Consider the following 15,450-nt stretch of genomic DNA (forward strand, 5'->3'; position numbering starts at 1 on the left):
GCTAGTACATCTTGGGCTTTTTTAATTCTTTGGAAGGTCTAGACTGACTTTGAGTCATCATTTCTCGCCAGAATCCTGGGCTCAGAGAAAAAGTGAGCGAGAACAAGCAAGCTTTCTGGGAGACACATTTGACTCCCGCTTATTTCATTCTTCTGATCAAGAAAAGTGCTTGCCCAATGGTAATCTTGTATTAGAACACACAGGTGAGCCAGGAGCCCTCAAACGAGGCAAAGAGCCCTTGGTTACAAGCTCACTGCATCGCCACACCCATACCACCGCTGAGCTCATCAAGATTGATTTTTCCTCTTGTCTCTTCTCTGCCTAGCCTGGGACACCTATCTTTCAACTTCATACCTAAGCCCTAGGTCTCCAGCAAAGCCTTACTTGATCATTCCTGCCTCTGTATTCCTTCAGCATGTAGATCTTCCTATGATGATGGAGCTGGATGATCGTGATTTCTATTTCCGGAGCTCTTAGAGAATGCCAGATATCATACTGAGCATACGAGGTATGTTGCTCATTTAATTTTATTTAATCTGCACATCAACCCACTGAGGTAAGAGTGACTGATCGTCCCCATTATGCAGATGAATAAACTGAGTCTCACAGAAGTGAACATGCCCAGGATCCCATGGTTGTTGAGTATCTACAGGATAACTGGATGAATTAAATATGGAATAGGATGGCCTAGATGGAAGGGCTTAAAGAGCTGGAAGTTAAGTATGAGGTCCTAGGGCACAAGGGTCAGTGGTTTATAGTGGCTTATACCGCACAGAACACAGGGGATCCTCAATATATACTGGTTGTTTGGACTGTGTCCTGATCCCCACACACCAAGAGGAAGGGCTCACCAGGTATCTGCAATAAAAATGTGCTGTGAAAAGTCCATCAAGAAAGGGTCAGGATAAGCCTTGTGTTCAGGTCTTAAGAAGAACAGCTCTTTTAGTCACCGACCAGTCTCCCCCACCACCTTAGAAGTGGGGAGACGAATACGGAAGGAGACATTAAATGCTATACACTGTGCTAATCACCTTATATAGATACTTGCCAAGGTCCAGAATCTTCAGGTGCTTGCTAAAAATGTTACTTTTGATCGCTGTCCTAAACCTACTGAATAAACATTGCTGGGAATAGGCCTTGGAAAAGGCATTTTAAACATTCATCTCAGTTCATTTTGCAGAGAAATAAAATTTAAGAACTTTTGTGTTATATAATTCTCATCGAATGCTCAGAAGATCATGGAAGGTGGATACGATTATCCCAATTGATACATGAGTAAAGTGACGATCCAGGAGAGTATGATACAGACCTCCTTCCTTCAGGGTCACTTCCTTGAAGAGCTTTCCACTGCGGCACTGACCGACGGATGGGGGCAGCACAGGCCAGAGGAAGGGTGGACACATGGGTCTGTTTTTTTTTTGCCTTAGAGCATCTGTGTCACCTGGGCTAGGAACCCAGGCACGGGAATCACAGATGTAGACCCAACTTCTGGCTTCACTATTCGCTCCTTGCAAGAACTTGGAAAAGCTATTTAGCCTCTCAAGATTTCAGTGCCCTTCCCTATAAAATGGGAAGAATGGTACCTTCTTCACATGATTGCTAGAAAACCTGAACGACCTCATGGATGTAAAATGCCTAGCATGGCACCTCCAACAAACAGATGCTCAATTAAATGTTAGCTGTTTCTAGTACAAGATTCAGCTCAGAGGGCATCTCTTCAAGCACATCTTCTCTGCGCACTGGCCCCAGTCGCCTCGTATCCCTTGATTTAACCACCGTGTCCTCTGTACTCTTTCTGCACCATCTTTTGGCTTCTATTCCATCTTCCACACCAGGCGGAAAATATCTGTTTACAAAGTCTGATTCCCTTTCTGAACTGTGAGCTCCTTGAGGACAAGACAAGCATCCATTCTGAAACCTTAGGGCTTATCTCCATCAGTGCTGAAAAATTTATTTGAATGGCTTATCCTGGATGGCCAGCTGAATAACTGACTGGCTGAATGAATGAATGAATAATGTAACTGAACCCATGAACAAATCATTGTGGAAATGAATAAATGAGAGCATTAAAGAATGAGTAAATAAATGAGAGTTTAATAAAGGAATTCACGAAATAAGTTAGTAAAGGGGAGGGTGAATTTATGAATGAGCAAATAAGTCAATGGAAATCACGTTGCAATCATTCTCCCCACCCTTGGGCTGAGACCCCTGTCCTTACCCCCCCTGGTTGGAGCCAACCGGCCGTGCTAAACTGGTGTGAAAGGCATTTCTCTAAGTGCCTGTGAAAACTCATGGCAATTCAAAGGTGACAGTGCTTTACTTTCAGGGTAATGCTACAGCTTTATGACTTAGTAGTTTTCTTTAATGGCCCAATTTAGCAGGAGATTATGCCGTCTGCCGCCAATCCAGAGAGACCCCTTTAAAGCTTGGGCCTTCCACACAAGCAGATCCACTCCCTGGCTTCACCTAAGAGACCAGGCTTCTGGAAGCTCTATGTGGTCACCACGCCTTGGCTGACAGCATGATGTATTAAACAGGGAGACAGACATTTAAAAAAAGCTTCCCTCTTCTAAGCTGGTGAATGACCATTCTTCAGCCCCAAAGAGTCCTCTGGAAAACACTTGATTTACAGAAAGCAACAACACAAGGATTATTCCAACTGGTTAAACTGCTAGCGTGCCACCGTGCGTATGTCACCCATGAGCGAGTCTCAACCGAGAAACGATGGGCTACCGGGGACACAGCCTGTGGTCTCCTGCCCGGATCGATCTGAACCTGCTGCCCACAGAGAAGCGACATGTTTCCAAGGGAAGGGAGATGAAGAGAAGGAGAAAAACCTACATTTTCTCCACCACCTGCTCTGTGTCAGTCACTCTCCAACGCTGTTTAAATGTTAACTCATTTAACTTGACTAGATACCAATCATAAAAAGCTATTGTCATCACCCATCATGTACAGAGGGAGAGACTGAAATACAAAGACCAGGGGCCTTGTTTGTGGCCCCTAAATAATTATGATAATAACGATCATAATTTGGAGGATGTAATAAGTACCAGACATTGTCCTAAGACTTTTAATTAATGCGTATGAACACATTATACAACCACGTCCTTCAAAAATTGTAAGCCATGAGTAAGGAGCTTGGAGTTTGCACAGGTAGAAGGGGAAGGGAATGAGGAGGCATGGTCAGATCTGTTTTTAAAGCATCACTCTTGCTGTTGTGTGAATTATGAACCAGAGTGGGAAAGATCCGAGTGTTTTCTTACCACAAGGACATGAGATGATAAATTCTGTGGACTTGGGGGACCGTATCTTAACCATTTCTATATCCTCAGTGCCTTGTCAGTGCCTGGCCAGAGCAGACAACCAATGCATAATGATTCAGATAGAAGAAGGTTGCCTCCCATGCTTTAGACCCCTTTGATAAGAAGTACTGCATACCCGACAGAGCAAAAAATTTAGATCTGATGGCTCTAATTGGAATCCTCTTCGTATAATTACTAGCCTCATTAGCACATTTGTAAAAAGGGAACAATATTCCAGCCACTTCACAGTGATGCATCTTGAACTAGTCCTGTGCCCAGTAGATATTCGGCACAGTTTTACACAGTCTGTAATCAAGTCACAATTTTTTGGCAACAGTACTTCTGCAATGATGGTTATCCAAAACATGATTAAGAAAACAAACTTGAGAACTTGAGCCCAGCTTGTCCTTGTAGAAGAATTTGGCAGGGCAATGGAAGCTAATACTTCCTTTTTGGGGTGTGTGTGTGTGTGTGTGTGTATGTGTGTGTGTGTGTGTTAGCAGTGGAGTGTTCGGGGGTAGAAATTAGCCAATAGGAGATACCAAGACAAAACTTGATTACAAATGCACATGGCACCAACAATTGAATTCTACATCTCTTTGGTGTAAAATAAAGCTGCAGAAAATTAACAACGCGCTAAGAAGTTTGGGGAGAAATAAATGTGCCATAAGTAAGTGGTCCCGTCCTATGTCATGGGTAACTCTTGTTTCCTGTACACTCACATACCCTTGTGCAGGCCATACATGAAACTGTAAACTCAGTGATGTTGTTCTAACTTTGGGAAGCAAGGCCAACGACTGTTAGACCAAACTGAATGGACACATTCCTTTCTTTCTGTCAGTGACTTGGATGATCATCTATTACCTGCAATCCCACTGCACACTTATGTACAGGAATACTGGAGACACTTTAATTGCAGCTTCTCTGCCTACTCCATTATGCATGCTTTGATGAGTTTTAATGAAACCATAGCCTGCTGCCAAAGGAGTGAGAAACAGAGCATAATAATAGCAAGAGTGTTAAGATATGGAAACTTGCAAGGTGGTTTGCAAATGGATTAGGAGCTCTTTGAGAAGGAAAACAAGTTTTGCTTTCAAGATTTGACTAAACCTTCCTTGCAAACTTCTTGCAATGCCTGATGATCGCTGTACAGGTCTAGATACACGAAAACGGCATTGTATCCATCAAGACGGGAAATAAATGTGTTTTTGTTAGTGGTTCTAGACAATTTTGCATCTCAATATGCAATCATACTGCACAGAGGAAGAACAGTGTGTGGCTGGGAAACATCTTTTAACATGTTGACAAGGTGTCCTGTTAACATTCAAAATGGCAAAATGTAAACAGTTGAATGAGTTGAAATGTCAAGTTCTAGGGAAAATCTTGTCAGAGTGCCTCACCCTTCTAATTCTGCTTTATTGATACGGGAAAGCTTCCCCTCAGAAATGCTCCCTCCAGGCTCCTAGAAATCCCTCCAGTCTCTGAAATCTCATGGCAATGCAGAAGGAATAAAGACATTATTTCTGGCAAGAGGAAATAGCTATCTTTTGCAACTCGGATGGCCTTATAGATGTTATCTATACCACTAGAACAGCAGTGAGAGTGAAAGAGGTCATGGTTAATATTACATCATGATATTTGGCTACTCTGTTTCCTGATCATCTACATTTGGGGGCTAGGAAATTTGCAGGTATATTTATTCCTCAGATTAATCTCGAAAGGAAGACATTTTTATTCTCCATCTTCCTGATAAGGAAACCAAGATCCAGAAATGTTAAATGACTTGTCCAAGGTCACATGACTAGAATGTGCCAGCACTAAAATAGGAACTCCAATATGACTCCAAAACATGTGTTCCTCCCACTAGCCATTCTTATGTTTGGAGAAAAGAAAGGGTTTGTGGAGGCTGGAGAGCAGTGAAAGGTCTTGGGGGCAATGAGGGGGAGCAGGACACTTTTCACTCTTGGACTTGCAGAAGAGGTTGCAAATAGTAGGAATGACTCAAGCCCAGTTAAGAATAGACATTAAGGCAATATCCATGGTTCCAAACTGTCACTGATGTAATGGGTCAGGGCCTTAGTCTAAGATAAATTATGGGAAGTGGAAAGAAAAAATAGAGTAAGGCAGAAATTAATCTTCAGTTTGGCTGTGATTTCTCAGCAGTCCATTTACACTGGACTCATTAGAGTATGTGTAAAAGTAGATCCAGGAATTCCTGACACTCTGTCTCTCATTTTCCATCCAGGACCTCACAGTCCCATGGAACACAGAAGTAAACATCAGTGGTTATAATTCAGTGTGATCAGTGTCATGGTAGAAATATTCAGAAAATGAGAGGAGAGCACACCCAATCTGTAGGTACCAAGTGCGTGAGTCAAGGTTCTCCAGAGAAACAGAACCAACAGGATATAAAAACCATATATATATTTTTTCCAGTGCAAAATTGGCTCACAAGACTGTAGAGGCTTGGTAAGTCCAAAATCTGCAGGGTAGACCAGGAGGCTGGAGACCTAGCAAACAGCTGCCATTCAATCCCAAAGACAGAAGACAGTCTGCTGGCTGACTTTCTTCTTGCTTGGGGGAGGTCAGTTTTTGTTCTGTTAAGACCTTCAACTGATTGAACAAGGCCCACCTACATTTTGGAGGGTATTCTGCTTTATTCAAAGTCCACTGATTTAAGTGTTCATCTCATCTAAAAAAAACCCCTTCACAGAAGCATTAATGATAATGTTTGACCAAATATCTGGACATCACGACTCAGCCAGGTGGATGATATACTCACCACATTCTCGTGTATCATCAACACACACTTCCTGTACAGGTACCTCAGATGTTCGCTAATTCCAGCTACTTCCTGTACCCTGCTCTTTCTCCACTTCTGTCTTTCCCTTTGCGTTGATCCCAGTGCCCAGCACTTCCTCACTTCCAGATGGCATCTAACCTATCCTGTGAGTCTACCTTACATTCATTTTCATCCAGCAATACAATTCTGAGTCCTACTAGATTACTTGTTGTCTCAAATGCGTCCCTCCCTACTTGCCCAACTAGACCGGCATAGCCAAGGATGATCACAGACTTTACATCATTGGCTGAAACTGTCCACATTCAGGCTCAGGGGACTTTTACCACCAGATAGTGGCATGGGACCCAGAAGTCCCTTTGAACAAAACATTACATTCTGGTATATGTCACAGTTTCCCTTAGTTGTCCACTTGCCCCTTAATTATTCATCACTTGAGTGGCTTATCAACTTTTATTTAGAGTAAGCTAGCTCTCGAAGTCTCTCCTTCACGTATTTTTTTTGCATCCATCTTAACCTCGCTTCGACTGAACCTGCAAAGGGAGGTCCCTTTCTGCTTCAGGTGGGAATCTAATGGACAAATCCATGCTTCATATATTTGCATGGTTTGTGGATTTCACTCACCACGCCCAGCTCACCACCATCCTTGATCCTTGAGGAATTCAAATCATTTTTTCCCCCAGGCTTCTTTGGATGGTTCTTTATAAACAATATATTTTCCATTTGCCCCACTAGATGTACTTTCCATCCTTCTGCAGCCTTCTCTGTGCCCAGGAAGGCTGACTAAAGGCACTACACTAATAAGTGCTCTTGCCTTCTGAATTCTAGCAGAATTTGCTCGATGGAAACCTAGGAAGGAGACTGGAAGGGGTGAGGAGAGACTGAGGATACTCCCCAAGCTCCTTGATGGTTGTTCCCAAACACGTCACAGCTGTCTCAAGGCACAGATTCTTCACATCCTGCCCTCCTTCTTGCTCTGGCGAAATGCCCTCCCCTCACTTCCATGGGCCTGATGGTGGGAACATCTCCTTTGTTACTAGCTCTATAGTACAGTATATTCCCATAATTGCTTCTTGTGCATTCATCCCTTTGTAAACTGTCCCTAATGTAAGCCAGATCCAGTCCTTCAGAGAGGGGAACAGTGCTAAAGACCATGTATAACCTGAGGATGGTGGCTTGTTGTTGGTACTCAGAAAGTTGCTCATCTTTCCTTCAGGGTCAGCTAAATAGTCTGGCATGCTCAAGAATGATCTATGATAAAAACTGGAGTTTGGGATTAACGTATACACACTACTATATATAAAATAGATAACCAACGAGGTCCTACTGTATAGCACAGGGAACTCTACTCATTCTGTAATAACCTGTATGGGAAAAGAATCTGAAAAAGAATGGATATATGTATATTTATCACTTTGTTGTACACCTGAAATTAACACACCATTGTAAATCAATTGCACTCCAATATAAAGTAAAAATTCAATTAAATTGAAAAAACAAATTCTTCTGTTCCCTGGAATTAAGATAGCCAATTTCCTTGCTGGGAAACTATAGTTCAGATTATGGATCTTGAGAAACTTTTGCTTGTCCCTAATCAAGTCACTGTGATCCTTTTATTTTCTAGTCATTCAGGTACATGCATTTTTCAGTGTTCTAAACTAGCAACTCATCCTGGTGAGTTGGGTGGTCCCCACAAATGTGCAGGATCAAGGGACCCTGGAACCTTGTTCCTGACATTCATTTGCTCTTTCTGAAAATGCTTTCCTTTGCGTCTTCTTCTGGCCAGTTCCTACCCTCCATCCAGCTCTTAGAGACGTTCCTGCCTGCCTGATAGCTCTTCCACGAGAGGCTGGGTTAGGTGCCCCTCTTGTGGGCTCTCAACACACACTACACATGTGCTATCCTTGTCAAGACATTTTAATTGTTGCTGTGTCCTTTCCATGATTAGCCTGTGGAGGAGACTGAAATAATACTCTTATGTGTTGAATCGTGTCCCCCAAAATGATCGCTTAAAGACCTAACACTCTGTACCTGTGAATGTGCAAGGCCTTAATGGGAAATAGATTCTTCACACATGTAATCCAATTAAGATAACGTCATACTCCATTAGGTTGGACCCTAAGCCGACATGACTGGTGTCCTTATAAGGAAAGAGGAAACAGACACATGGACATGTTTGGGGAAAATGTCACTATGATGTAATCACACAGAAGCAGGGAGACAGTCCCAGGGATGCAGCGATTGAGGGGCTGCTCCTAGGAGCCCAGGAACACCCACGGGTCAAGCAAACTGACAGATCCTAGGGAGAGGCCAGGAAGGAGACTCCCCTACAGGTTTCAGAGGGGTTGTGGCCCTGCTGGCACCTTGATTTTGGTCTTCTACCCTCGAGAACTGTGAGACAATATACTCCTGGGGTGTTGGAAGCCACTCAATTTGCGGAATGTTGCTAGACCAGCCCAAAGAGACTAAGACAGACACGACTGTGTATCCTTTGCAGTTTGTGCACTGCCTGAAATGTGCAAATTTACACTGAGCTGAAATGAATTGTACATCATTTAGAGATACGTTAAAAGTAGGCCAAGTGTGTATTCCTGAAGAAACTTAACTCTTTATCTTTCTCATCCTTCTCTCCTACCCCCTAGTGTCAGAATGCAGCCTGGGTTATGGTACCCTGTCGAAATCTGTAGAAGCCTAGATTCAGTCCACTTTACAGATAAGCCTAATCACTCCCTAAGTTACTCCTATCATTTGTCCTACTGTCCCCATGCAGAGATCACACTGCCTTACACCAAAGAGGGCAGTTGCTCCTTGAGCACTCGTGGACCTCATCTCCCCAGGATCACGCAGTGGTAGGTAAGATGCAGAGACTTAAATCTCCCGGGGTGGGGGGAGGCAAGGTGCCACCTCACCTATAGAAATGGGGAGCTACCCCCAGGGTACTCTGTAAAGAGAGATGCGAGGCAGCTGGGATTCAGATTTACACTTTTCCACAACTAAAACCCGCCCTTTACCCTCATGACATCCATTTGCAAGTATCTGCAGACTTAGGGGAAACTTCTCCTTTTCTTTGGCACCTCAAATGATCTCTCAGGGAGTTCTAAATGAGGGAGGCCTGAGGGACCACTTAGCTCCAGATCCTTATTTTCCAGATGCACAGCCAGTCTGGGAGCAGCCAGCCGACCGGCACAAAGAGCAGAAAAAGAGAGAGAGCCCAGGTTCCCTGCGTCCCAGCTTGGTTTACACGCTCTGTGTTATGCCCCAGGAATGCCTCTGAAAAGTGCAGAGACCAGCAGCTTTGTGCTCTTAGAAACCGGAGTTAAACGCACAGCAAGTCTTCTCTGGCCATTTCCTCCCTCCTTCCGTTCCCCCTTCCCCTCCCTCCCTCCTCCTCTCCCACCCCCTTCCTCTCTTCCCTGGACTACTTCGTCACACTTTTCCTAGTGTCGTAAGTCACTCACATTTAAGAACAGTTAATATTGACAAATTAAAAATTACGTATTTCATTATCGTTATATTTAGGCATTAAAAATGTTTGTCAGTTAAATATGGATATAATTCGTCTACACAGAAGTTTGCTTTTATTTTTACAGGTATTTTAGGAAAACAAAACCAAACACCTATATATTTTGCAATTGCACGTGACCAGAAAAGCATATGTCAAAGAAATCCCCAATTGTGCACAACGCACCCTATCAATTTTGGGACATAACTCAGAGGTCCTGATGCCTTCGGCATCACATCAGCAAAACGGCAACATTTAATATATGTAAACATTCATCTTTAGCCATTCCTGGACAAAGTATCAAACATAAATCCCGAGAGAAGTCTTTCCAAAGAGAGGCAGAGCATTTCATGTAAATGAGACCTATGAATCAGTATCATTGTACTTACATTATTTTGGAGAGTTAAATTTGTCAAGCTATATTTAATGTATGTATTTTAATTTCAAACTATATATTTTAATGAAAATAGGATGTCTATGCTTGTTTCTTAAATGCATGGTGTAAAAATATACATTTAAAAACATACACATTCATAGAAAAACACACATATGCATTCATAGCAAAAAGTCCCAAGGAAATTCTAACAATAAAATATCAGTAGCAATCCCTGGATTGCGGTTTGTAGGTGACTTTAACATTTCTTCACACTTTTCTTCTTTTCCTTAAAGTTTCCATAATTAGCATTATTTTTATAACAAAAATAAAAGCACGGCTTCAAGCAAAACATAAGCAATACAAAGTATCCAATTAATGTTTTAGTGATATAGATTATTGCTGCACCAGAAGGTCTTGTTTGCTTCCTGAGCCTTTGACTATTAGTCCCAGGATTTATTATCTCGAGCAAGTCATGAAATTGTCATGTGCTCTTTCCTTCTATGTAAGATAGAGTTAAAAATATCCACCTCAGACTTCTGTTGCCAAGAATTAAAAGAGATGATATTTGTAAACTCTCAGTTCTGTTCCCAAAGATGGTAGGAGCTGAGTCATTGATGCCATTACCACAAATCCTATTATTATTTGTCACACCCATCACTCAGCAGGCACTGACCTCCTTTGCCTTCTTCTGCAAACAAAACACTTCCTCCTTTTCTTGTAAATTGTGGACCGGGGACAAATTGCATCAGAATCATTTGGAAAGCTCAACAGAAGTGCATTTACTGAATTTAGAATTTCTGGGTCTGCAAAGTCTATTTTTAGCATGATTCCCCAAAGATCCATATGTTAATTAATTTTGAAAATAACCAAGATCCACTGAGAAGCCTACTTCTTGACCAGGTTGTTGAACATTATAGGCTGGCACAACCGTGAAAAGAAAACAGTAACGCAATTTCTAATTATGTTATAGGGCTACTGAGAAGCAGCTAGCATACATTTTGAAGAGACGAAGTATGATGGAAATGAAATGAAATGGCATCCAATTCCATGTAACTAGCATTTTCTGCAGAAAACCTGTGGCCTTTTGTATTCAGATGGACAAATTACTGCTAAATGTCCTCAATCACCATTTTGGCAATGGCTTGCTTGCATTTCTACCTGTGATACTGCATGCTATTTTCCCTGATTTTACTGCCTCATGAATGACAATGACTATGTCTTATTTCTCTGCATATCCTGTGTGGCCAGGACAGTGTCTGGCTATAGACAGACCTCCACGGTTGTGGTCGCCCTGTTGCAGCGAAGTCTGGGGCCTGAGGACTCAAAGAGCCTTAATAGGCTCCTACTTTTCTTCTTCATTACATGATTCTGCTGGTGTCTCTGAAGGCCAGTGCTCAAAACAAACAAACAAACAAAAAATGTGTATGTGCCAATTGACATTCTAAACAGAGGGAGTGCTTGCATTGCTATATTTTTAAATAAATATTACATCAGGTTTGGGATGTGGAATTATTTTTTTAAGAATAAATTAGTGATCACATGCTGCTTCTAAACCCATGTAATAATCGGCTCTTAATACGTCCGTAGGCACTTTAGAAAAAAGTGGCAAGATATTATGAGATTGCCAGGGAAAATAGAAATAGCTCAGTGTTTTGGTTAGGCATCTGCGGGATAAGTACCCTGGCTAGTTACAGCAATACAGATGATTTTGTTTCATCCTCACAACTCTAAGAGGCAGGAACTACTATTTTCATTTCACTGATGTAGAATTGGAGCTCAGAGTGACCCTCGGAGTCACACGGTCCTCAGAGCCAGACCTGAATCAAGCTTTCCCACTTCCTGAATCAGGGCTTTCTATTGATTTTGACTATTGTTTTTTGTCTGTTGGGTTATTTTCCTTCTCTTTCTGTTTTTGAATTTTAAGAAAGACATGACCTTGTTCAGCTCTGCAGAAAATGCTTGATATTTAATTCTTGGTTCAGTGGAACCTTGTCAAGACCATTAACAGGTTTTCTTCTCTCATGAAAATAACCTAGCTGTTAACTCCTATTAGTTACCTAAATACCATTTCCCTCCTGAAGTTGGCCCTTTAAATTTTTATTTATACAAGTGTCCCCTTCCAGTGGATTTCCCTTTGCATCACGTAGTGACATGAAGCGTGAGTAGGAATTCTGCACCCTTACCTGTGATGTTGCAGTACACTTGGAAAGGTCCCAGGGTCCCACTGCCATCTGAGTCAATGTAGAAGAAACCAGCTGTGTTGCCTTGGTGCCTGTACACCTCGCAGGATTGCTCGTAGAGGGCTGGAAAGACACAAAGGCAGCAGAGAAGAAACACTTGGCTTGGCTCTGCATATCCCTTTGGAGGATCAGTAACTCCTACTTATTATATTTACTTTCAATTGTGATTTCTTTCCTTTCTCCTATAACCTCAACTTTCTCCCAAGCCTTAACAAACTAGTGCCCCAATGTTTGATGGGCTTGCCTCCTCCATTCATCCTAATGTTCATTCTTCTAAACAACTCCGAGGTTACATCCTCCAAAATGTCTCCCCTTCCCTCTTAAACAGCCCTTCCCGATGCTGATGTGTTTGTCCTTCCCCTACGCTTGCACAGCTGTGAAGCTAGGGCATCATACACTGTTCTGTCTCCTGCAATAGTTACAGAATCTTTAAGAGTGGTGGCAGTGTGTAGTTTGAGGCTGTGTTCCAGCATCTAGCAGAATGCCACACTCACAGTGGGAGATCACAAGTTAAAAATGTACAAAAATAATAAATGCTGGAGAGGGAGTGGAGAAAAAGGAACCCTCTTATTAAACGATTGGTGGGAATGTAAATTGGTGCAGTCACTAAGGTGAACAGTATGGAGGTGCCTTAAAAAACTAAAAATAGAGCTACCATATGATCCAGCAATCCCACTCCTGGGCATATATCTGGAGAAAACTCTAATTCAAAAAGATACATGCACCCCAATGTTCATTGCAGTGCTGTTTACAATAGCCAGGTCATGGAAGCAACCTAAATGTCCATCAACAGAGGAATGGATAAAGAAGATGTTGTATATATATACAATGGAATATTACTCAGCCATTAAAAAGAATGAAATAATGCCATTTGCAGCACCATGGATGGACCTAGAGATTATCATACTAGGCGAAGTAAGCCAGATAGAGAAAGACAAATATCATATGATATCACTTATATATGGAACCTAAAAAAATGCACAAATGAACTTATTTGCAAAACAGAAACAGACTCACAGACATAGAAAACAAATTTATGGTTACCAAAGGGGAAAGGGGGAGGGGGAGGGATGAATTAGGAGTCTGGGACTGACATGTACACACTCCTAAATATAAAATCGATAACCAGCAAGGACTTACTGTAGAGCACAGGGAACTATACTCAATATTTTGTAATAATCTATAAGGGGAAAAAAAATCTGAAAAATAATATATATATATATATAATCTGAATCCCTTTGTTGTACACTTGAAACTAACACAACATTGTACATTAACTATACCTCAATAAGAAAATGTTTGATTAGTGAATGAAAAACTGAATATACAGTCATGACTTTTCATTTATAAAGTAAAATGACACGGCCTTATTTCTATATACCCAGAGCTCAGCACAATAACTGCCATATAGTAGGTGCCCAATCAAGTTTAGTCCATTTTGACTTAACAAGCATTTACTGAGCTCCTCATATGTGTGAACAGTGTGGTGGCCACCAAAGGACCGAGGATGTGGCAATGAGTCTGTGCCTTAGAAAGCTCGCAGCCTGGTTACAGCCACAAAGGTCTTTATGTGCTCAGACAGAGGCAGACACAGCTGTCCTGAGATGGGATACTCTGAACAGTCTGAAGGTAAAAGAAATTGATAAATCTCATTACACCCACATGAATGAATTTGGTAGGGTGGAAAGGAGGATCTGCGGCTTCACACATGAGAAAGTAGAATGTCGTCTGATGCTTGAGACAAAATAATGTAGCTCAGAGCAGCAGGTACGCGTCCAATATTATGTCATCCTCCTGTGTTGAAAACACTTCAGTGGCTCCTGACAGTTTTTAAGATAGAGCACTAACTCCTCACCTTAACTACCATGCCCCTGTGACTAATGTCCCAGCCCAGGAATACGAAGCTGTAGTTTGACATGATCAAGTGTGAGGGGTGCTTCAAATAATTCATTACAAATAAAGTTCTAAAGCTTTAGAGGCTTTGACTTTGTATAAATTAGAGTGAATTCAAGGTGATCCTTGAACTCATGTAATTCTCCCTTGCAGTCATACACTGTTTCTGAAGCTGTGGGTCCATGGGAGGGTCAGTTTGCACCCTGCATATTGAGCATAACATATATAGCTTATTTCTACTGGCCTAAACCTGATAACACACCAAGGTGTGTGTCACACATCTGATAACACACCTGGCAACCTCTAAGATAACTCATCAGCACCTCTTGGAATTCGCGCCCTCCCCTTGAGTGTGGTCTAGACTTACTGACCTGCTTCTGACAGAAGGTGATGTCATTGTCAAGACCAGGTTGTAAAAAGACACATGGCTTCCAACTCGGGTTCTTCTGGAGCACCTGCTTTCAGAGAAGCCGACTGCTAGGTCCTGAGGTAACCCTTTGAAGAGGTCCACAGCATGAGCCTGGAAGCTTCTCTCCAGAGTTTTAACTGAAGTGACGGTAGCCCTGGCTGACACCTTGAAGGCAGTCCCATAAGACTGGGCCAGAACTACCCAGCCAAGTTGCTCAAGGACCCACAGAAACTATGAAGTAATAATGTCTGTTGTTTCCAGAGAATAACTTTTGCTATAATTCATCATGCAGTAGTAAATAGCTAATATACTCTCAAAGCATTAATTCTCTCATGCGGTTATAGGCATAAAAAAAGAGTCTATCTCATACAACTGAAGTAAGGATTCAGAGATAATCCACGTTCAGCACTTAGCATAGTACTTGGCACGTAGGAAGTGCTTGATAAATATAAACTACTATTATTATTAATGTTAAATTGTTTCATGCTATGTTGCCTCTTATTTTTTGTCAATTTTTTGCTTACTTAATTTTTTTTCATGAATCACAAGACTTGTTAAGAGAAACCAATAGGCCTTACCTCCCTTCTGTGCAGAGATGATGACATTTACTTCTCAGCTTATTCTTTTGGTATTGACTGTTGTATCTCTAAATTGTATGTCTATATTGCTACTTCTTGATTTTCCATATTTATAGGTCACCTATTCACTTACCAACAGGAAAGATGAGAATTTAGCTTTTTTCATCACCTCTCCCCACATACAAAGAACTTTCGGTTTCCACATACTGCCAATATAGTAGGATCACAATTTTAGTTAGATCAATCATTACTGTTTATGCTAATACAACAGCAAGCATGCTATTCACGAATGGCAAATATGATAATGTGGTTGTTTCCTTTTCTGAACACAATTTCCTTTTTCTAGA

The 15,450-nt window shown here is 41.7% G+C and overlaps 1 protein-coding gene across 1 annotated transcript in view; it reads right to left on the reverse strand.

Moving 5' to 3' along the window:
- Window positions 1-15,450, reverse strand: part of CNTNAP5 (contactin associated protein family member 5) — an 829,028-nt gene that overhangs the window by 219,556 nt on the left and 594,022 nt on the right. Inside the window, exon 12 of the mRNA XM_036857137.1 lies at window positions 12,167-12,286. Within this exon, the coding sequence (XP_036713032.1) occupies window positions 12,167-12,286 (120 nt within the window). The remainder of the gene's footprint in view (window positions 1-12,166; window positions 12,287-15,450) is intronic.

The sequence above is a fragment of the Balaenoptera musculus genome, chromosome 7, assembly GCF_009873245.2.
Source record: "Balaenoptera musculus isolate JJ_BM4_2016_0621 chromosome 7, mBalMus1.pri.v3, whole genome shotgun sequence".
Lineage (NCBI taxonomy): Eukaryota > Metazoa > Chordata > Mammalia > Artiodactyla > Balaenopteridae > Balaenoptera > Balaenoptera musculus.